We start from the raw sequence: 24,518 nt of genomic DNA, 5'->3' as shown, positions 1-24,518 counted from the left end.
GGTGCGCACGTAGCGTTAAAAACATATTTTTTTCTCTTGAATTATATTTTTCAAGTCTTTCCTAGTAATTTTGAAAACAATTTAGACCTTTTCCAGTTTAAATAACGCCATACGAACACGTTGAATTAGACAATTCGTGCGCGTTTTTTATGAAAAAGCTTAAAAAATCGTCAAAATTATGTCTTTTTTTAAACAGTCATAGTTTCTAAAGTAAACCGTGAACCGTTTATTTTTATTACAAAATCTAGAAGTTGATGAGTTGTAGATATCGGATCATGCATCGATAAGGCTAAAAAAACATTGTGACGTCATCGTATGGCCACACGAATGTAAAATATAGGATTTTTGTCTCTTTCGTTATTGCTCATCACATTCAATGGAGCGCATCACGCTTATCTGTATTCCTTTTTCTCCTAAATTTATATATTGTGTAGGTCAATCAACTTTCTTTAGCATGAGATAAAAATATTTTAATTTTTATGACGTCATCATGCCTAAAAATTTTAATTACGTGGGTCATTAATTTCATCTTTACAGTAAATTTTAATCTGTAATAGCTCGTAAGAATAAAATGTGATAATCACGATTAAAACGTTTTCTGGAAGCTATTGGATTGTAGATACGAATTCATGTAAACATTTTGCCAATCGGATGTTGTGACGTCATCATATGGCCAGTTGAATAAAAAAAGTCGTATTTTCATATTTTGCGTAATAGTTCATCACATTTAAAAGGGTGCGCATCTATATTTTACGTATTCAAATTTCTTCTACACGTTAATATGTTGTTCCTGAGATAATTTCCTCCAGAAATTGCTATTTAAGTGTTTCATTTTGATACCGTCGCCATGTTAAAAATTGGAATAAATGGCGGGTCCCGTAATTTCACCTATTCTACACTGTATGTAATATGTATACAGATTATACTCTTTGCATGTATATACTATATGACACAAATTGACAGAATTCAGCACTAACAGCATATCATATTCTTCAGTTCTTGTCATAATGCCATAATCTTTATCTGTGTGCAATATTCCAACGTATGACGTGCACGTGGCGTTTGTCGTTGTGCGGATAACTAACTCGTCAAAGTGACGAGTTTCATGTCTAGTTATTAATTGTTTTTTAAAATGTAGCTTAACATTATTACTCTAAAGGTACCTCTTGTTCATCATCGACAGTGACGTCGTTCTCGCATCACCGTACAATTCAGCCAAATAATGTATTCAATGAACTAAAATAGTAGTGTGCTTTTTTATTTCGGAAATGAACGTTTTAAAAACACAAATTTGTGATGGCTGTCCTGGAATATAATAATATATACCCACTTTTTGTTTGTTTTTGTACTATTGAACTTTTTTGTGTATAAACGGCATACAATGGCAAATCCATTAACACCTTAGACTGAAGTCATGCTCCTCCTTGTTTAGCGATGGTGCTAGTCTATACCCTGCCAAAAAATCCAGATCCTGCGTATGCTCAACAGCAATCCAGCAATTAATAGGCGTCACCTCGTTTTGATCTTTTCCCGGACACCGACACATACACCGATTGGATGGGTCAACATACGGAGAAGAGAATTTAGTTCATCGCAATGTCACGTGATCGAATTGGAATGCCTTTGTGTAAGCCGCACATAGAGCAGCGGCTGTTTTACCTGGGCCAGACATGGGCTTGCCTGGGAAATGTATAGCGTGGGAATTTTTTTTACTAGGTAAAGCCGTTGTCTTGACAACATAGAGGCTATACGTACAACAATAAATTGTGCTGTTGTTAACGGGATTTCCTCATTTTAAAAGCTTTAAATTTCAACATTACGACTGGATTTTTATTATTTTGATATTTTGAATAATACTGTATTTATAATACTAATAATTATTTATTAATTCTTATTTTCAACGTTTCACCTAGCTAGATAGTATACTGCAGTAGCACCCCCCCCCCCCCAGACGTAGAGAGCGCGCTGAAAATAAAAACCTGCGTGCGCGTGAAATGTTGCGCTATTTTCCCGCCTTCATTTTGAAATACATCGACAAACGGACGTCCCCCCAGCCCTCTCCTCTCTACACACCTCCGTAGGCCTACCTCTCTTTTGAAATCGTAAGTTGCTAAATAGACTAGGCTAGGCTATATTTGTTAATTTATTACAATTATGATTAGGCCCTATAATATATAGGCTAGGCCCTAGCCTAGGCCTACATCTCTTGGCACTTACTTACTAGGCTATAGCCTAGGCCTACCCATCCATGAGCAGCCTAAACTAGCCTGTGTGTGCGTCACGTTTCTGCTGGGTGGTGACGTGTGCGCGACAGCGGTCGGGTGGGTGCCCAGCTGTAAAATAGAATTATCCTAGGCCTAGCCTAGTTCACCTTAGGATTAAATAATAATAATATTTTAAATTGCCAGGGAGTTGTAATTTATAGTATTGTTAATAAGGGCCTACCTATATAATAATATTAATAAAAAATAGGCTATATACTCAATAGTCCTAATTAATAATAATGATACGTATAGCCTAGGCTAGGATCTAGGGCGCGGCCAATCCAAGCAAGGTTATACCGGTAATATTAACTTCATATTATTATTTTGTCTTTCTTTATATTATATTGAGCATATTTTAATTCTATAGCCTTTATTAGTTATTATTTAATTAAATCTAGCCTAGCCTATATAGCTACAGAAAAACTAGACCTCAATTGTATTGTATGGTATGGGACAGCGGAAACGTAGTAGGGGGTGGAGCAAACAAAGATTAAGAAAGAAGAAACTGATTACTAATTACATCATGATGGTGGTGGGTTGTTACGGCATTATACCTCCATGGTTACGGTAAGTCTAGGCTATATTTCCTCCATGATGATATTAAGAAACGTAAAATAAAAGGTTAAAGAAATAGACATAGATCTAAACAAGAGGTACCTATATAATATAGAGTAATGTTAAGCTACATTTTAATAATAATTGGACACAGGTAAAAGCAAGGTAAGGATAACAAAAGTGTGCATACCTGTATATTTCTTTGGCGCATTCCGTTATTGATCATTTACACAGTGTAAAAAATACGGTGGCTGATTTCCGCAAAAGAAAACAATTATTTTATAATAATACGGCGTTATAACGCCCTAATACGGCGTTATGGTGGCTGATTTCGGCCAAAGAAAACAATTATTGTATAATACTAATTAATAATACGGCGTTACAACACCCTAATTAGGGCGTTATAACGCCGTATTATTATACAATAATTGTGTTTTTTTGGCAGAAATCAACCACCGTAAAAAAAAGTTAAAAAATAAATTCAAAAAATTTATAACTAGGATTTTATCCTAGGACAGCCAAAATCATCAATCATCATTATTATATTTTTTTTGTAATACCCTATATAATTATCTTATTATACCGTACGTACCGCAAAATCATTTGGCTTGATGTTTTTACACAGCCTTTGGAAATTGAAAAAAAACTTAAACCAATTTATTTTATCTAAATTCGAGACTAACTATTATTTTATTATTGATGATATATTGACTGTTTCGATCCTAAGAGTTAGGGAGGTGGCTATTGATCGGATCTCCTGCATAAAACGAAACATGCATTGTCTATGCAGGAGTGCATCTTTGCACTCTTCAGCTAGGAAACCAATAGCGTAATACCCTCAACATATTAAATAAACTCAACTTGGTTATCTCATTAAAACAACAATTGAACTTGGTCGTAAACATATCGTATATTGAACAAAAACAACTCAACATTTTTAATCAATAGTATTGGGGTAAAAAGTAAACCAATACCAACATATGAAAATGTTATATTATAGTAGTAGTGAAATAACAAAACTCAACAATGTTTGAAATGAATAAATATGCAATGGTTAATAAAATGAATGAATGAACATTAAATGAAGTCATTGTCTCTTACCTTAATCATCAATATGACACCGTATCATTTTTTAAACAGGAAACACATTTACGTATCCGCCGTTTTTTAAACTCTTGTTCTTATTAAAACTGTTTTGATTATTATTAAAATCTGGAATCCCGATCCCGATAAAAAAAAAATTCCAAGCGGGATCGTTTTCGGGATTTTCGATATATAACGGGAATCCCGATCGGGATTTATAGTACGGATTCTTGTTATTTCGGGATTCCCGAAAACGAACCCGCTCGGGATTTTTCATATGAAAATCGGGATTTTTATCGGGATATCGTTTTCGGGATTCCCGAAATATCGGGAATCCCGACTATAAATCCCGATCCCGGCCGGGATCCCGATCGGGATCGGGATTTATAGTCGGGATTCCCGTTATTTCGGGAATCCCGAAAACGATCCTGTTTGGGATTTTTGATATGGTAATCGGGATTTTTATCATTATTAACATACGCAGCGCAGACATCCACCAAAACTAACCTTAATGATCCTATCATGTATTTTCAGTTCTGCTTGTTCTGCCGGTCCACTTTCCGTGACCCTTGACACAATAATTCCATCTGTGATTCCACCTTCAGCCTACAAAATAACAGGAATACAAAAATGAAATAAAGCAACATAGGACAGCTCTATTAAGGGGACACTTTATTGGGTCCGGAAGATGTCCACGTAATAGGGCTTCTATTGTATCTGTGCTTTATTTTAACTCTCAATCAATCGGTAGTCTTCAATCATAAAGGGCTTTAGGTAGTTTAAAGTAAAACTCTGAAAAGCGGTTTTCTTCTTTACATTTAAAATAAACCTGTTCCTCATTTGTTGAAGTAGTTGTTTTGGTGATAAGTGACCTTATGAGGTGAGGTCAGATTTTGACCAAATGAAATTTGCTCCACATAAACCTTCTTTTTTTTTTTTATTTGCTTTTTCCTAAAAGCAAAAAATAATATTCTTCCAAAATGCATTAATAAATCTGTTATATATTCTGATCATATAGCAATATAAAACAATCGTACAGTGCCTCTTTCTACTATCCTAGAAAATAAATCAAGTAAACATACACAATAAAACATTGCATTAAATTTGTTTTCCACAAAATAACATTATTTATTATATGTTCTTTTATATATTATGACATGACTATTTTGAGAATGACATTTGGTACATTCCACCACATAGACAAGGTTTAATGTCATGGTAAAAACTTCAACATAAAAATGATCTATGGTGACCACAAAATACCAACACATGAAGGTGCCAACATGTATAAAGCCAGACTGTATAGAATAAACATACACTTAAATCCGTCTCAATGGATGTATCAATGGAACATGAATGTAGACGTTGTTAAACCCACACCGGAATTAAAAGTCAATATAATTTAGATTTAAACCATAAATAAATAAATTTAATTCTATGACATTGTTACATGGGACTGTGTAATTGAGGGCCAAAGTGGGTCACCGCTCTGTCATAAATAGTACAAACAACATTGAGTATAGAAAGTTGAATTTAACATTTTAGAATTTTATCTTTTTAAACCAGAAAATGAAGAGGTCAGTCTATACCAGAGGTAGTTAGCAAAGCTATGTTGACATGCTATTTTTTCTATCAGTATCAGAGTTATATTCTATCGGAGTTGGCTTATTTCTGCATTCAAACACAACAAATACTCCAGTAAGTAGAATAAGATGATTATTTAATCATAATGCAATGATCCTTTATGTCCAAATTTAAACAGTATCTTTGTAAGTCTTTATCCAACGGCATCGAGCTTTGTATAAGCTTAAAACTAAATCTAGGCCCTAATCTTCAAAAATGCCGGCAAGAAGCCGGTGTTTGTCACAGGTGTAAAGACATTATTGACCCACAGAGTGGCTAATGATTCACGCCTATTGTTACACAAGTCTTGATCATACTTAAACATTGCGTCACCACCTCTGATCCCCTATTCCCTGGCATAGGGTAGAGAATTCCTCAATGATTAGGGGGAATTACTAAGCTTACGGCATCATCAAAGAAAATCACAGAATGTGTAACTACCAAAGTATACATAGAAGCTGGTACAACAATGAGGATTAGTGATAATCAGTGTGAATACACCTTACAGTAATTGGATGCTCTTTTGCTTCCAAGCATTGTCATCGAATGTGAATAGGGGTTTATTCCAATTTAATTGGCAAAACATGATCTTAATTGGGGATACAACTAAGAAGGGTTTAATGCAATATTAGCAAACCAATTAACTATTGGAAATCTATTTGCAGTTTTACAGAAAATTGTCAACGATTGAATGAGAAGAGGGAGACAAACATCATTGTTTTTAAATAAAATTACTGTCTGAAATCATCTTCTTTTAATACTGTATTAAGATACCATTCACACCTGAATTTACAATGCAAAAGATAGGACATTTAATTCAGTTAAGAAGTTCATTTTTAGGTATAGGTCCCCACCCACCTCCTATATTAAAAACCTGGCTCCACCATCAATTTCTAGATACATATGTGTGGCCAGAAGAAAATAACACCCTGGAAATTAAACCACAACCAAGCAATTCAAGAGTCCGGCAATGTCAAAGTTCAAATGAAATCAAGTGATGTCATAGGTTTCACTTTTCAGTCTCAGTAGGGTCTATTTATCAAAATCAAGTTACAACATTTGGGTTGGACTTTGTTTTACAAAATTGGGCTAGCTCGTAATGTTTACCACATGACTTTTATTGTGCTAAAAATGATTAATTATAAATGGCAAGATAATTAAATTATTATAAAAATCATTAGTAAAATGTGTTAAATTAATTGAATCAATAATGACTGCTGAGCTGAATAAACGCAAAGTAATTAGCAAGAATAATGGTAATTGGTGAATAGCAATGATTCCTATATATAGCCACAAGGTTCATTGGACTTTTGAAGTCAAGCACAAATAGATTCCCATATTCAAGTTCATTCACATTAACACTAAAACAATCAATATCTTTTAACTATAGTAATTAATAGAGCAGAGGTCCTACATTAATTACTAAGCCTGTATTAAATATTAGTGGAGATAAAGGATTATTAAGAAATCATATACATTATTGATTAATCATCATTGGGAGCTTTAGGTGACCACTACTTTCTAGTAATTGTGTTTTCATATCATATTACTTAATTTTTATTTTAAATACTTGCTTAAGGGATCATTTTAATGCTTTGTGTTGGTAGATTTGATTGGATCAATTTAGCACATTAGGTTTATGGTAAGTAAATCTACTAATGTTAGTAATAATGGTAGCATCTGTCAAAAATAAACTGCAAAGGTGAAAAGTTCTTTCATTATCTTAAATTAAGAACAGTTAATTCTCTCTGAAAACTGGAAACTCTCTAAAAACCAGACTATTCTCAAAGTCCAAAGGGTCACAAATTCATTTTTATCATTAAAAACAAATTCTGAATACTAGGCATATTTGGCCAGCCCAAAGGTGTCCGTATTGGGAGAGTTGACTGTATTATCATAGGCTATAAATAAGGGTACGTCCCTTGATATAACGATGGAACTATAATAGTACCATGATAGAACTTTGTTTTGCGATGAACGACAACCAAACTATGCCATATTAGTTTATTGCGCGCATGTGAAAATATCGGGGGTGTCCTCGCTCCTCACCTCGACGCAGGTTTGACGGTTTCTAGGTTCAGACGACAACCAACGAAACATCAATTGACCTGACCTAGGTTGGCATCGGTCATTTCAAAATGAAAGATCCTTAATTTCTTATTAAGAAGTTTTAATATGGCTATATGTCTAGATTTAGAAGGGACTTTAGGGCACAAGTTGCAGGGTACAAACTTGTCCTTTGGGACTGTGTATTCAGATATTTTAAAATGATTTTATAACAATTAGGTCTATTGCAAATTATGCTTGTTGGCGGCATTCCGTTTTCATAAATGGATATTTTCCGGCCTCCTTGCGCCTCAAATTCCGTAGAAATAGCCCGTGTTTCAATTTAAATTTAGAATTCTGTACAGTAATTAAAATCTTAGTGAAAAATAAACTTAAGTACTGTAAATTCTTGTTGCTATTAACATACCCCAACATGAAGTATGCCAGTAAACTATTGAGTTTATAAGGTTGTTAAAGGTCTGTGTGATAACATCGCATTAGTTCAGAGACTGAGCACACTGGTAATAGAAAAATCAAAAGACCTTGTCACTGACAGAGGTTAATATAAACATTCCTATGCCAGCCTGTAAAATACTTATGTAGCCTGTTAAAAGGCTTGGTGATGGATGATTATGGTATTGTAGTGCCATTAGGAAATTGAAATCTTTATTTAGCTGTGACTGCCGATGTGAAGAAATGCATAGAGCTTCAACCTCTGCCCTTACTTCCTGACATTAGGACATTAAAAGACTCTGTTTTGCTGTGCTGCTATGTGAAGAAATGTATAGCGCTGCAAATACATAGATTACAGTCACAAGAAATAAAGTGGTGGATTGATCGCAAGTAAAGGGCCACAGTGTTATCAAGGCCTCTGTGAAAAAGTGGTCAGGTTGAAACCTTACCAACCGTACTGGTGGCTACATCCCTGGTTTATCACTGCCCTTGCTTCTTGACACCAAGATACAAGATTTTTAGCTGTGCATTTTGCTTCAAATAAATACCACTTTTACAAAAAAGTAAATGACCACAAAGGTGAAACCTACACTGTATGATAAACTAAATTTATAAGAAATTGTTTAGATGTTGTATACATTATTTTATGATTTTTTCATAGCATTTCGACTATAACAGTGGAGTGTAATTCATATGGAATATACAGTACTTTCTACTGCCTTCCATTTTTTAGTCACTAAATGAGTTCTTTATTTTATGTTTTTCAATGGTTCTTCCAGTTAATTTACTTTAATTTATCAGGGGAAGCTTTTAACAACCACATGAACTAACAATGGTTCAGTATACAATTGTGTTGAACAATTACTTTTACAAAATTACTTTTTTCAAAGTTATTCTTGCATAACAAATAACTTTTAAAAGTTTCTCAGAGTTAATATGCAATAAATTGTGCCATAGTTTTCTTTTCAGTTACAAATTTCGACAAACAATTAAATTTAAAACATCAAGTACTTCAAATAAAGACTAAATTGTGGCAATTTTTGTAATAAAGAAATTTGACAATGTACATTCTTTTTATTTGTTGGTGTGTGAAACCATTAAATATTTAAATTGACGTTGCTAAAATGTACTCAAATAACATCAATTTTAATACAACCTTAATACAAGTCTCTAATTAAATACTTCCTCAGAAAAATAGCTTTTATTATGAACAAATTTAAACAATAATATATTATTTTTATTTTGACAGAATGCAGTGGGTTGATTTATTAAAAGTATTAAATTAATGGATTTTCTCATGTTAATAATTTGATAAAACAAATAAGAAATTACTATATAACAACCACTAATAAATCACCTTCAAAAAGATCCAAAACATTGGATACACCTTTAACATTTTATTACGATAATAACAATTTAATTTTCACCAATTTGAACTAAGTATATTTATAACTCTCCAAGGTATTTAGAAAATAAGAAGTTATGAACAAAATGAATATTCTAATAAGATTTTTAATATAATAACTTAAATAATAAATTTTACATGTGTAAAGAATTTTAATTCAAACTTTGATAAGTTTATAGGCAGGTTAGATCATACTAACAGGAAGCAATGAATTGGTTTAAATTGTTTCCGATTAAGCACATTAGCCTCAATTGAGACCCTGTGTAGTTTAGGGATGTAGTAACCCAAACTACTCTAGCTCTGTGATGTTGAAAAAATACTGGTTCTAAGATTCTAACACTGAGTGCAAATGAATGGAGGAAAAGGAAAATGTAAATGCAGCCCCATTTGAATGATATAGCACATATATACACAAGATGCTCTACATAAACAAAGTCTTATTACAAGTCTTTGGGAGTGTAGTAATTTGGTCCTTAGAAAAAATCCTGACATGTGACGGGACTTGAACCCAGGACCTTTGGAGTGGCAGTCAAGCATCATAACCACCAAGCCACAACTCCACTCAAAACTCGTAATTACAGTATACGACAACATTCTAAAATGTTTGAAAAAGGAAAAAACAGTAAAATATCCTATGCCATTAAAAAGGAGAACCAATACAAAAGTATGAATATAAGACATACAACAATGAATGTCCATGGTTATCTTAACTAGCCAAACAGACCAGTTTTTACTGGCCTAAATTAAATGCACAAAGTTTGAAATAAAATATTCTTTCTGTTAAAGTAAGATCTGTTATGAATTTTAATATACTACTGTAAATTAATGACAAATATTGAATCCTCAAAGTGATTCCATATGTGTCCTGATTCTTAAAATGAATTTTCTATCTTTTTATGAACTGGAGTGTCACATTAAAAATAATAGCCCTGTTGTACAGGTCAAAGTTTAAAAACCAGGCATTTTTTTAAGAACCAGATTCTGAGAAAATTTACAAAATCTCTTTACAATTTTTTAAGGCATTTTTTAAGAACAAAATTCTGAGAAAATTAACAAAATCTATTTACAAATTTGACTTTACTTATTTAAAAATACATTCAAGTTTTTGAAGGTTTGCAGGTTTTAGAAATACTGTACCCAATTAGACAGTCAGATTTCTAGGGTAGCACTAACATTTCATTTTGTTTAGCCATTTGGCGAAAGTCAAAATATTTTTTTTAGTCAAATCAGTTTATCTATAGCCAAAATGGCTAAAGTCCAATTTTTTTATTTAGCCAAATGAATCGGTCATTAGCCAAAATTAAAAATTGTAGAAATATAATGGTAAAAACGTTTTAGTTAATTTATCTATGTCAATAGGTCTATACACTGTTCCCTGAACGTTTTTGTAAGGCATTTGGGGAAAGAGAGCCATGCCTAAATCACTGTATATTTGATTAAAAAAAATAATTGTTGTTGTATTTTATATGATCAAAACAATTGTTCAAATTGTTTTTAATCATACAGCATTCATACAGTTAACAAATGTAATAAGAAACATTTTACAGTTTTCTGAAATCCCCTGAACGCTATGTTATTTTTGTTTTTTACGCTTGGCTGGTGGCTTCCGTAACACGCGAAAATCCTAAGACTTTCACGGTCACCCACCGTCACCGCCGGGTGAATGTTTTTAAATTGGGTATGCTCAAGAGGTGCGAAAGTGCAGTAGCGCAGGCCTAGCCTAGGCCTACAAAATTATGTACGACGGTACGTCGTAGGCCTATATGCTAAAAATATTTCTAGCAAACGAACACTCGTATCGTTGTTCAACGTGCAGATAATATAGGCCAAAGCACAGGGAAAAGGCGTTTCTGTCGGGGGAGAAATTTATACCATCCCGGCTCGATTATTTATTTATTACCCAACAACATAGAAGCCGGCGGCCGGCCTTGCTGTTTATATAGTCCGCAATAAATGCACGTGTGTGTTTAGCTAAATCCCTGTTAGACTCTACCATTTCCCGAATGTTGTTTTGTTTACTCTACTGACGCACTGCACGCACGAGGAAACTTTATTAAGGGTAAAATATGAAACTACATTATTGGAGCCTAAAATGCATAACGCATAAATATTGATTTCGATAAGATCATTCATTGAAGATACTATGTTTTTTTTAATCTGAAAAGAACACCCTTATCGAAAAATAGACAATCCCGGTAAATAGCCGACCGTCGGCTGTCGAGTCGTCGATCGTTGTGCAGCGCAACACGTGATAGTTTGGGTAGACTCCATCATCCATGTGTCGTGTAACGTCTGTCTCTCTGTGCAGTCTACCTCTGCTATCTCCATCATATTGAAATAACAAAGAGACGCCTGGTACAACGAAACAAGTTGACGAAAATGGAGCTTGAAGTAAACAACATGATAACGAACAAAATAAATGCTTGAAGATCGACAAATGGACCTTTTAGTTGGACTTTATGCTTTCGCCAAAATGATTATTTTATTATCTATTTTATCATATGTCATAGCCAAAATGGCTAAAGTAGCCGTTTTATTTTTCGCCAATCTGAAAACGTTTTCGCCCATGGCGACTTGGCGATCGGCCAGTGCGAGCCCAGGATTTTATCTATATTCTCCGACGTTCTACAAATATTTTCCACAAAGCATCAAGCAAATGTCCCTTGGTGCTAACTGTTACAAAACATAGTTCGGCTCTATCTCGCTCAATCATTTAGCATTTGACATATTTATAACATCAGTGAATTGGTAAAGCATTCGCAAGACAACTTGATATTATTAAAGAAATAGAAAGTTAGATTGGAATCTGAGACCAGTCTGTAGTGAACCATGAAATTACAGTGTAAATGGTATTTGAGGAAGCTATTCTTGTGTCTACAATGTACAGTAATACGACATAAATCAATTTTAATATATTATGTTACAAAGAAAATATAACAAGATGAAAAACATGAAGGTACCATTGTAAGTATTCTGAAGTTTATACATACACTGTATGGCAATACTCAATATAACTTTATTGACAGATATAGCCAAATAAAAAAAAAAAAATTAAGTTTCATGTCCAGAATTTGAATACAATCCATAGCAATAAGCACAAAAGTACCTAGAAATTCTTCCTTGTAACGATACAAGATGACGATGCAACCATTAATACAATACTTTTTTTGTGCACGCTGAGAAAGAGATACAAAAGATTTGAGACACACCATGGACTAATGGTACAAACTCTACATATCAAGCAGAAGATCCAAGTTCGAATCTCGGTTGAGGTGGATTTTTCTCACAGATTTCCTTATCTTTATCGTTCATATATTAATAAATTAATTTGCAGTAATTAATATTAATTAATATTATCACTGGGAGGGTTAGAATTTCTGTATGCCTATCAATAGAAATTTACAGATACAGTAGCCTATGTATTTATCAAATCAAAATTGATTATTATTACTATGAGTGACAGTTAAAAACATAATGACAAACATATTATATGTAAAAAATTGACCAAAATAAAAAGGATGAACAGACAAACTGACTACTAATCAACGCTGTCATAAAACTATTTTTAACTAAAGTGCATTTATTCACACTATAAAACTACTCTTTAACATTAACCATGTGTTCAACGATGACCTCAGCATCCATCAGATTACAGTGCACAGAATGTTTCCACGATATCACATCATTAACGAACCATTAGCTGGCATTATCATGCTTAGTAAAGTAACTGTAATATTTGAGGCACTGATCCTGTGTGATTATCTGAGTGGCTTTACAACCTTTATGGCAAGTGCTGGTAATATTTCAACATTCAACAAATTTGTAAAGCTACAGTACACTAGGCTATATGAAATACTGTTGTAACATTCATAGTTAACATGCAAGTCATGACATAAAGATATTTCCCTCCTGAAAACAATTTTTGGTACAAAATGGCCTATTCAAATTATTTTATTCATCTTTATTTTTCATGTTTTGGAGGACAATATTTATTTAGGATCAACAAAACTGTTAAGCATTGAAACTTTGCAAGGATCATTCACTATTGACTGTCTGATTTTAGCAAATCAAGATGCTAAAGTTTTACCTCAAACGTTCCCACCCATCGACAAAGGAATCATTTAAAAAAAAAGGATGAATTCTTTTCGCACCCTCGTACATCATTAAATTTGAAGATTAATTTTCCCTAGTGTACTGTAGCTTTACAAATTTGTAAAACCTTTTAATTTGTTTAGGTGTGATTCTAACCATCTAAACATCTATCATACAGAAAAGAAAAAAAATAACTTGATTTGTTTACATTGTTTAAGATTCTATTCAGTCTAAACAACAACTACTACTAAACAGTTTACAGAAAGAAACCAACGATGTTCAGAGAGAAATTTCGAGTAAAATTAAAGAGATCTCAGGGAAATAACTTGGTAAAACAGTACAGTACCTTTACCTAGACTACTAAAGGTATATCAAACAAGAAATTGATGAAAACATGAGTGATATGCCAATCCAAAGTTATCTAAAAACCAGATGCCAAACTATTCACAAATTAACAATTACTGTATATAAAGGCAATTCACTCCAGACAAAAGTTGTTTAAATAGTAATTCACATTCTGTTGAAATTTGTTTTCATTATTAAAAATGCAATGTGTATTTTACCAACAATTTTAACAATACATAGAACACAGCTATTATTTAAAAGTAGAACACTATCAAACTAGTTTGACAAAAAAAGTGTGATGTTTCCAAATATGGTAGTGATATGACATCATCATGTCCATATATGGGCACATAACATTTTGTTATCACATAAATTTTGATAGTGTAGACAGAGCTTAAGAAATAAAGGCAACAGGTCAATAATCTAATTTTTTTACAACTTATTTATTAGTTCACAAATCTGGATTTTATTTATTTCTTGGTTAATAGTTATTCCACTGAGGGCCACACATTAGGATGGGATAATAATTTATGTTTAATTTACACATTTTTTAAGCCACAAAGTAGGTCTGTGGCCAATATCGTCACCTCATTCATGCCAAATATTAGCAAGGTGTTTATTCATCAAGTTTGAAAGGGGAATAACCGACCTCATTACTCATGCATGGAATAGCCTATGTGAAACCAACATATTGTTTATAAATAGGTTATTTTGATAGAATTTTTTTATTCCCTTCAAATTGAATAGGACCTATAGACAAACTAACATGACATTCATACTGTTATTACAAGTAGTGTAAATTACTCAGTAATTGTAAATGTTATTTGAGTTTTTGTGTAAAGATAATTGATGAAAATGAAAAGGAACAAAAAATGGTCATTGTATTAGCCTCTAAAGGAACTGGTTTCATTCACCCCATTTACACTGCGTTCTTATTTAGGACAGAATTGGTTCATTTAATCAAAGTTTGTTATATTCCACAGTCAAATGTGTTCAATGTTTGGTTGATAACTAGTCCAATGTACTGTATTAGCCACTGGATTTTCCTATTGATTCTACCTCGTCCTCTGGATGGGACGTAAAGCTGTTGCTCCCGTGTATATAGTGCACATTAAAGAAATTGGTACACAATTTGGGGATTGTCTCCCAGTGTGCTGATCTGGTAGGCGCTGGAGTACTGGCTGCTGTGGGTCCGTAGAGAACCTAATCCGAATTTCCTCAGTTTTCAGTTTAAGCTTGATAATAAATACATTTACCTTTACCTACTTTGTAATTAGAAAGAGATGATAGATATATAATAGGGTTTAATTGTGAATAACAATAACAGTATTGTAATCCTCTGTTCTTATATAATGCTGATCCCCAAGGCTACTGTTTAAGGTGTAACCTTACCTAAATACATCAGAAGGTTAAAACATGAAAGAATAATTGATCAGAGGGATTACCTACAGGTGTAGTTTATGATCAAGTTAAAAATCAGTGTTCAAAGAACTTATTTTAAAACAGGGAAGAGAGACAGACTTTTATAGTTTTGTCAAGTCGAGTGACGAACGATTGAGCCGCAATAGCCATAAAATCAGCACAGGTTTGCGACTTTTCTAGCTCGTGTGCACTTTTAAAGAACACAGTTGTATCTTTTGGAAGACAACAAAAGAGCGCCATTTGGTGGAAGCTGTATGACAAATTTTTTAAATTTTGTGCATTTTACATTTTCTGTTAATTGTTTGCCCTGCATTTTGCGCTATATAAATTGAACATATTATTTAATTATTAGGGGGGTGATGACAGCCATGTGCAATTGTACTGTACGTATCGTCGTACACATTCAAGCGCATTTCAAGAGAAGACACAGGTTATTCTGCCTTCATCATGAATTGGTATACAGTAAAACTGTTAACCTACCCCATTGCCTCCAATGATGTTGAATCCCAGACTACCATCATCTCTTTCCAATATTAAATTAATTTCCTTTTCTTCAGTACATGGCTGTAAGAGAAACAAAATTAGATTTGATAAAGTAAACTAATATAGGCCTAAAACTTAAGTTCTTCAACGCTGATATCTGAAAAAAAAATTAAAAAGTGAATACAGTAGAACCCTCTATTAAGGGGACACTAAAGTTCAGGATCCAACAAAGTATCACCTCAGTAAGAGTTGTTCAGTGTTAAAACATATGTTGAACATACGTTTGTTTCACAATTAAAGTGTACTCCTAATAGGGTGTACTCCTAATAGGGTGTACTCCTAATAGGGTGTACTCCTAATAGGGTGTACTCCTAATAGGGTGTACTCCTAATAGGGTGTACTCCTAATAGGGTGTACTCCTAATAGGGTGTACTCCTAATAGGGTGTACTCCTAATACTGTAGGGTATCCTTCTAATAGGGTGTCCCTTTAATAGAGGTGTCCTTTGAATAGAGGTGTCCCTTTAATAGAGGTGTCCTTTGAATAGAGGTGTCCTTTGAATAGAGGTGTCCCCTTAATAGAGGTGTCCCCTTAATAGAGGTGTCCCAAATGAGGAGGTTCTACTGTACATTAAGTGAGAACATAGGCAATTAGGAGAAACCAGGACGAACAATTTGAATCAACCTATAAAGGTTGTCAGCCTGTATGTTTTCACTCAGAAAATTTGATTTGGCCTGTAGGTTATAAGTTTACTTGTGTTATCACTCAAAAGGCACCGGTATGGTGTATGACAAATACCTCCTCCTTACTAAACGCATTAACGCATACATACCACACTAATTCTTTAAAATTGACATAATTTTCACCTAACTACCTAGCTGTTAAAAATATCTGAATGAGAAACAGACGAGTTATAGCATGTTTCATTACAGGTAGTATTCCAACAGTGTCAAGTTCCCAAAAGCTGACAAATTATGCCTAATTTGGACAATAAAATTTTCCAATGTTAATACAATGCGATCTGACAGAATGTAATAGGTTAACCATTTTGTTGACCAAGTTTCAGAACAATAGCATATGTCGATAGTAAAGTGAATTTTGAAAATAATTAAATGTGTCCGATTTCAATATAAATGTATCTCGGACTTCCTGCTACCCTAACCTTGATCATTAAGTTCTCAAAATTGCAACTATTATCTGTAAATTTAACTAACTATTTATTACGTTTGAATTCTTCCTGTTTACCATAAAATAGTTTACACATTTTTCACTTTTTTAAAGAACAAAATATCAAATTTAACGGAATACCGAATTGTAATGATATACTACATAAGATAAAAACTAATCTACTAAATATAAAGAAGTCAAATACTATTGTACTTTCCCTATCCAATTGAAAAAAAATATACAGTAGCTTTCGATTTCTCTTGGTCTATGTTTTTAATGGCTAGCCCATGCCTACCACTAATAGATAAGTGTTTATGTTATGCAATAATTTTCTTTACACAATTTTGAATACCGGCTAAACCGGAAAATCTTGCTGGTAAAACCTGCTTGGTGAGCAATAGTAAAAATTATAAGCAAGAATTAAAAACATATAAACTGAAAATTACAAATTCTTAATATAAAATAACTGTATTTAATTTTTGCCTTGTTCATTTAACAAGAAATATACAGTAAGTCATTTATATACTGTACTGTTTACACTATATACTGTATTGTACTGAAGTAGTCTAAACAAGACTCCAGAAATAACTATCACTACTGTACAGTAGACAATTCAATTTTGTTGCACACTCTTGCACTGGTGAAATCCTCAAATAGGGATGCCATTAGAATTCCTACATGCAGAACTTGTGGCATTTTGGAAACCTAAAAAAGCATGATTTACTTGGCTACAGACAGCTGTCTGGACAGAAACCAGCACAAGAGAAATAAACAAGGTTATTAACCTTTTGACCTTCTAAACAAACCAACAAAAACATTATATACAAGTTTTTTTTCTATGGAAGAAGCAAATAACTTTATTAAAATTGTAAAATTGCCTATTTAAAGTCTGAAATAATTAATCTTCATTTTTTCCAGGTTTTTGGAAGGACAATACATATTTGTATTTTTTATTTGAGCCATGTTTATAAACGAAGTTATTAACCTTTTGACCTTCTAAACAAACCAACCAAAACATTATATTTTGAAAGGTTTTTTTTTCTATGGAAATAGGAAACAAACTATATTACACTTTTATGGCCAGAATAAAATGCTAATATCAAAACCATACCTCAATATATTAAATTTCAACGAACTCCACTTTTAATATTTTTAAAATTGGAGTAATTACTAGTTTCTAGATCATGTAACATATGTATATTATGAGGATTTAATTTAATGATTTGTCATTGTAAAATGTAACTAGGCAAATGCATTAAAATACTATATATTGTAGAACACTATAAATGGATTAAATTGACATACCATATTGCAGTGACACACCACATACAACAATATGGAATACTTCCTTTATGCAATGAACAGTAAACTCTATTAAAGGGACAGCTTCCAGAACAAACAAAGTGTCCCCTTAACGGTGACCCCTGAATAAGGGTTCAGCAAAATATTGCACATCGCTTGTTCCACAGGACAGTGTCATTTTAATTTAGGAGTGTCCCTTTAATAAAGGAGTGTCCCTTTAATATAGGAGTGTCCCTTTAATATAGCAGTGTCCCTTTAATACAGGGCATGTCCAAAATGAGGGTTTCTACGGTTTTAGAGTGTTGGAGAGCAAGATCAAATTGGCATGTCCTTCGGATGGGACATTAAGTAACCTAGTACACCAAATGCACATTCAAATCGGTACAGTACAAGAAGTCAATGATATCTTTTACCATAGTTACTTGTGCATAAAATTATCTTATTTAAATTTTTTATTTTAATTAATTTAATTATTTAAAAAGCATTTTTCACAGCTTTTACTTTAAATTATAAAATCGATTTTGGATTTGTTGAATTCTAAACCAGTGCTATTTTAATTATCACCTCATCACATGCAACTTGTTTCCCATTTGGCTACCTTAACAATATTCCCATTTGGCTACCTTAACAATATTCCCAATTGGTTCCAATATAGATTTTTAAATGAATACCATTGATTTTACAAATTCCAGCAATATTGTCAAATTCCATTCATATGCAATAACCTTCATATCTATAGTAATCCAGCCAAGTAAAATGGTACAGTACCATAGCAAGAGAAAATATTATATTTAATCAATTTCTGACTGAAAACAACAATTGTGGTATCAATTTTTGAGGATTAATTTGCATGGTGAAAGTCATGAGCTCCTGGAGTTGTCCAGAGTCAAGCGTTTGGATTGGACTTTTGGGGCAGCGTAGTTAGTTTTACCAACAGGATGCTGAGCTCCAGAGATCGAAGTGTTTATCTGTGGCAGTTCCACATTCCCTAAACTTTCCAATTGCCTTCCTTAAATGTTTGGTAAATAGACACTACACTACAGAGAATGTACAGTACTATACATAGTACAGTACTGTTAGTATTTGTTGCAGCCAGACATAAGATAAAAGGACTGTTACATGTTTCTATCTTGGCAAGGCAAGCTCAGCCTCCGATTAGATTGAGTTGGTTCTACTGGGCAGGCAGTGGTTGTTATAAATAACTGTTGGTCCTAGTTAATTTAAATCTGAATAAACTAGCCAGCATTCAGATTGGACTTTTCTTGGTTAATATAGCTGGCGACTCAGTTAATTTGACCAAATTAAATCCAATATGATCAAGGCATTGGTTAATTTAACTATAAAGAAATTGTAACCAGCATTCAGATTGGACTTTTCTTGGTCAATTTAGCTGGCGACTGAGTTAATTAGAGTCCAAATTAAGTCCAATACGATCAAGACTTTAGGAAAAGAATAGGAAAAATTAAAGTTGTCAAATTATGTAGTAGAAATAATATTCAATTCAACTCTCATCAGAGGGAGACTTTATGTACTGTAGTTCAAAATTTGTACCTTTTTTATTGCTAAGTTGTAACAATGCTCTGATACCAAAAGAGCCTTGGATGAGCAAATAATTTTCAAGACCAGAAGTGGGCTTTATTGTCCGTATGTTTACAATGCTGTTCAAACTTTCAAGTGATAATCATTCAAAGAAACATTCATTGGTTGTTTTTATTAAGAATACAGTAGCTCAGCATTAAGATTCGCATACTCTGTTAGTATGACATATCATCATACACACATTTATTCAGTTATTTGACAACAACTGGGGCCCGCACTAGAAGCAATAGCTTGTCTCATGAGAACCCCTACAATACAAATATGCAGAAATACATAAAAAGAACTGTCTAAAACAATAAAATAAGTCAAAAAATATACACTTATCAATACTTACAGTACCATATCATGAACTATCCAGAATTCAACATAAAATATACAAATCAGGATAGCTACACCTTATGCTGTATGTGTAGGAGGTGGATTTCCAAAAGTTATGGGGGTTAAAAAAAAATAAAACAATAAACAATCAGGTATGCAGAGGGTCTTCTTGTACTTTACTTTCACTACTACCATGACACATCTTTAGTTATCAGGTAGTTATCATTGGTAGGGATGTAAAACAATATTTTAAAAACATTTTTAGGAGAGAAAGTACAATAGCACATATTTAAATCATCAATTTAAACCCATAATTACCATATCATACCTTTTGAAATGACATAACTTTTGTAAGGTAGTCAATTTCAGCTTTATATTCATTTAACTTCTTTTGAAATTTTAATGCTTGCATCTGAATTTCATTTTGCATGGAGGCAATTCGTGACAATAAAGATTTCTCGCGTTTTGTAGCTCTTCCAACCATTTTCTTCATATCGTGTTCTGAGTTCGCTAACTTAACTTGTTGTACAGAGACATGCGTCTGTAAGGCTTTGAGACAGTTGTGATCATTAAGTGTATTAAACTGTAGGGTAAGGCCACAGCCATTTTTACAAGGCCCAACAGGCCTAAACTCACATACCACTGTCTCATGGTTAGCCTGCTCTTTGATGTTTACAATTTCTCGACATCCTTTATTCGTGCATTGTACAGGAGCAAAATCACAATCCTCAGAATGACAGCTCATATTTTGAACTTTTACCTTTTCTTCACATCCGCGATCCCAATATTCACAACGAATTTCGAGCTTAAGAATAATATTCCGTAACGGAAGAACGTTGTTTAATTCCTTGACAGTAAATTTCTCACATTTCAAAGGGCAACATCCGTTCTGCACGACCCACGGCAGGGCGCAATTCGAACAGAACACATGGCCACATGGAGTGGCTAGAGGGTTTTCCAAAACTCCTAAACAAACGCTACATTTTAAATCCTCGTCCACTTCACTGGTAAAACGATCAAGGTCAAAACCCATTTTCCTCCTTCACTAGTAGTATTATCCAAGAATATATAAATCAGCCTAAGACTTAGGCTAAGTACGTAAAACCCAGGCTAACAGGCGAAAACTGGTAGGCTAGGCTAGTAAACACGCTCTTCCAAGCATCGCTACAGCAAACAACTGAGAACCCACTGTGCTGTGGTGGCGTGCGATGACTGGGTAAGTAGGCGGTACTTTCTTTCAAAGTCAAGAAGTTCTGCCTTCTGATTGGTTGAGTCCAACAGTTGTACTAACTTAGCGGTACTTTGATGTTTAGCCTCTATTCTAAATGCACTTCTTTCCATACCAAAATAAACAAAGTCCTGCTGCAAAAACACGGTCGATAGGAAATTTGGCGTATAAAGCATATAAATAACGATTTCTTAATACAATTATTACAAAAACAATGCAAATTGACTCATTTTATATCCTAAGACGTGTAGGCCTAAATTGTATTATCTCGTATATACACGTGCCGATGGGCGCGGCCTATGGTATTTCTACATGAAACAACGTCACATACAAATAATGTAACTGTTATATAACAGTTTATTCATTTAAATTATTTATATGTACTAATATACGATTTTTTACCATGTTCATGAATAAAATCACCGATCCATTCCGGTAACTTTAGTAGGGGAGAGAAGCCAGTTGACATACCATTTTGGAAATATAATTTATAGGCCTATCCCTCCAGGCCTATGTATTTTATATTTATGGACGAACCTCTGTGCATAAAACTGACTGAATTTATATTCAGTACTAAATTTGGAAATACGTCACAGTTTTTTTAATAGAAACAAAACTTCTCTGGTGGTCGCCTCGCACGTCATTTTGGTGTAGGCCGATCTAATGAACACACCGTTTGAGTAGGCCTACTGCTCATCTACAATCTGCCATTTTTAACTACCCAATCGGACCATACTGTGCATTTTTTATGTCATAAACTGTACATAAATTGTCATACCCTTATTATGCATCACCCACGTGACTAATCATGTCTGCGCTCTTTTTATTAGGTAAAATGGGTCATAAAACTACAAACATCCACATTTTCAGACACAATATCGGAAATGATTTAGCAATGTAGACATATTGAGAACATGAACGGTAATGGATTGTGTCCTTTTAAAGCCACTTCCTTCGTGTTTTATCCATCATCGAGCAATTTCCACGATAAATGCTCTGACTATAACGTAATGTTGAAAGTGCACAACATGCTGATAGCTTATAATCGATCGATAAGATCAGCCAGGCGCTAAAATCACAGATAAATTAACAACAAAATAATTATTAATAGTTTGGTGTTTTTTTTAAAGAATAAACGTTGAACCGGTGTGTGTGGAGATTATAATGTACGGACGAACGAACATCTCTATATTGTGATTCTAGCTATTATATGCATTTTTTACTTTTACTTATGTTTTAACGAAACATCTAGTTAATATGTATTTGTAATATGATGAACGAATAAAACTTAAAAGTGAAAACAACAAAAGAGAAAACAAAATCTAACTATCAATAAAAATGTTCATTTTGAGTGAGAATGGTGAAACAACTCTCAGAAAAACATCGACATAAATGTACATTTACTGTATATATTTTACGAAATGAATGTTTGCCAAAATACAAGCAGAAACGAAAGATAGTGACTTCGTGAGCATTTGTAAGTGGAATGTGAATTCGAAGGAAAAAATGTTTCGAAATGTCTAAAACTGATATGGCCTATTTGACATTAGGCATTATTTGTATATTTCAAAACAGTGTTACATAAGTAAATTCTCGGTGAATATTTCGATTTTGATGACGTTTTAGCGTCAACTTTACCCCAGACAACATGCCACGTCTACTAGCTAATCGTCCGGAACTGATCCCTCTCCAATAATCTAACATTTACAACTTTATACTGTACAAGTCTTTAGGAACGCGATAAGAATAAACATACTAACACACTGCAGGCCTTATAGTCAAAACTGCAAAAAAAGAGAGAAGATTTCTGCAGACTTAAACAAACAATTGTATTATCATCCGGGTCGCTAACATAACTATACAACCATTAAACGTCGAATATACCACCGGTAATCCTTCAATCTACCGATGAATGTTTCCAGGAGACTTCACAAACAGCGAGGAATTAGTAGAAGTTGTCAGAATGTAGGCCTAACTATTGCCCTGGTTTGTGTTTCGACCCATCACCCCCGAGTACCCTTATAGGCCTAATTGGTGTCCTCTAAATTGACGGTCGTAACATAGTACCGTAGTAGATATGTCATAAATTCGTTACAGGATTCGTTTCCTACAGTTATAGTCCCAAGTAAAAGAAGGAGTTCTACTTATAATTTTTTTTTGCATTAAATAATTAGAGGCCTTTTTCGTTCGATCTATTTTAAACCTATTTCATTTAAGTTGGTTTTACTCAAAAACTTCATATAGGTAGTATATATTAGGTTATGGGGGTCAGTTAGAAATTGGTTTAAGGTCACGGTTCTGAGATACGCACATGTAGAATACGATAACCCATCAAGTGAATGTATCAGTATTTACATTGTGTATAAGCGCATTCCACCAGATTCTGACTGTCGATAGCCAGTTAGACACTATCTAGTGACAGATGCAGAATCGGGTGCACATCACAATCTTACATAGAATGTGGTGTTCTATATTCTGGTGTGGTATATGTAGTAGTACAGCATGTTGCATATTAAATTGTCATTCCATAGTCTACCTTTAAAGCTCTGTCTACACTCACTTTTTTGACACATACAGTTTGATGATAAAACTGTATGTGTCAAAAAATGTGATGTGCCCCTATATAGACATGATGGTGTCATATCACTACCACATTCCATATTTGGGCACATCACACTTTTGTAGACATAGCTTAAGATGAGAATACTAGAAACGAATCTGGCTATTGGACCAGAAATGCGACAATTCAAAGCAGACTTAGCAGAAACACGCGTTCAAACGATGTCCCAATTATATTACACTTTCATGGATAGGTGGCCAACCCGTATTTCATTTATTTTAGCGTCGTCCAACCGATTGTTGGCGAAATACTACTGTACCTCTAGGACAATCAGCGCATTGATCAATGTACATCATGTGTGGTATAAATTAGGCCTATACGACGGGAATGTCCCAAGTAAACCGATAGAATACCGATGTTTGGAATATCCATCGAGCCAGCACTCGCGCAAGTACGCCAGTCACGAACTTAACTTTATTTTACGAGTTATGCACGAGTTCGAAATAATAATGGATGACTGTTTATTAGACAACAGTGTTATCAAATTTACTTTCCCGATTAAGGTGTGATTATC

At 33.6% G+C, this 24,518-nt stretch overlaps 1 protein-coding gene across 2 annotated transcripts in view; it reads right to left on the bottom strand.

Annotated features, from left to right (window-relative positions):
- Positions 1-21,433, bottom strand: part of LOC144855401 (E3 ubiquitin-protein ligase PDZRN3-like) — a 143,459-nt gene extending 122,026 nt beyond the window's left edge. Inside the window, exons 1-3 of one of the 2 annotated variants that reach the window (XM_078713249.1) lie at positions 20,485-21,433; positions 15,769-15,852; positions 4,410-4,508 (exon numbers count right to left, since the gene is read on the bottom strand). In XM_078713249.1, the coding sequence (XP_078569375.1) occupies positions 4,410-4,508; positions 15,769-15,852; positions 20,485-21,189 (888 nt within the window). In that variant the 5' untranslated portion in view covers positions 21,190-21,433. Of the gene's footprint in view, positions 1-4,409; positions 4,509-15,768; positions 15,853-20,474 lie in introns of both variants that reach the window. The other variant, XM_078713250.1, reaches the window with a different exon arrangement.
- Between the last annotated feature and the right edge of the window lie 3,085 nt (positions 21,434-24,518).

The sequence above is a fragment of the Antedon bifida genome, chromosome 11 (genome assembly GCF_963402885.1).
Source record: "Antedon bifida chromosome 11, ecAntBifi1.1, whole genome shotgun sequence".
Taxonomy (NCBI): domain Eukaryota; kingdom Metazoa; phylum Echinodermata; class Crinoidea; order Comatulida; family Antedonidae; genus Antedon; species Antedon bifida.
This window is presented reverse-complemented; position numbering and strand designations above follow the sequence as displayed.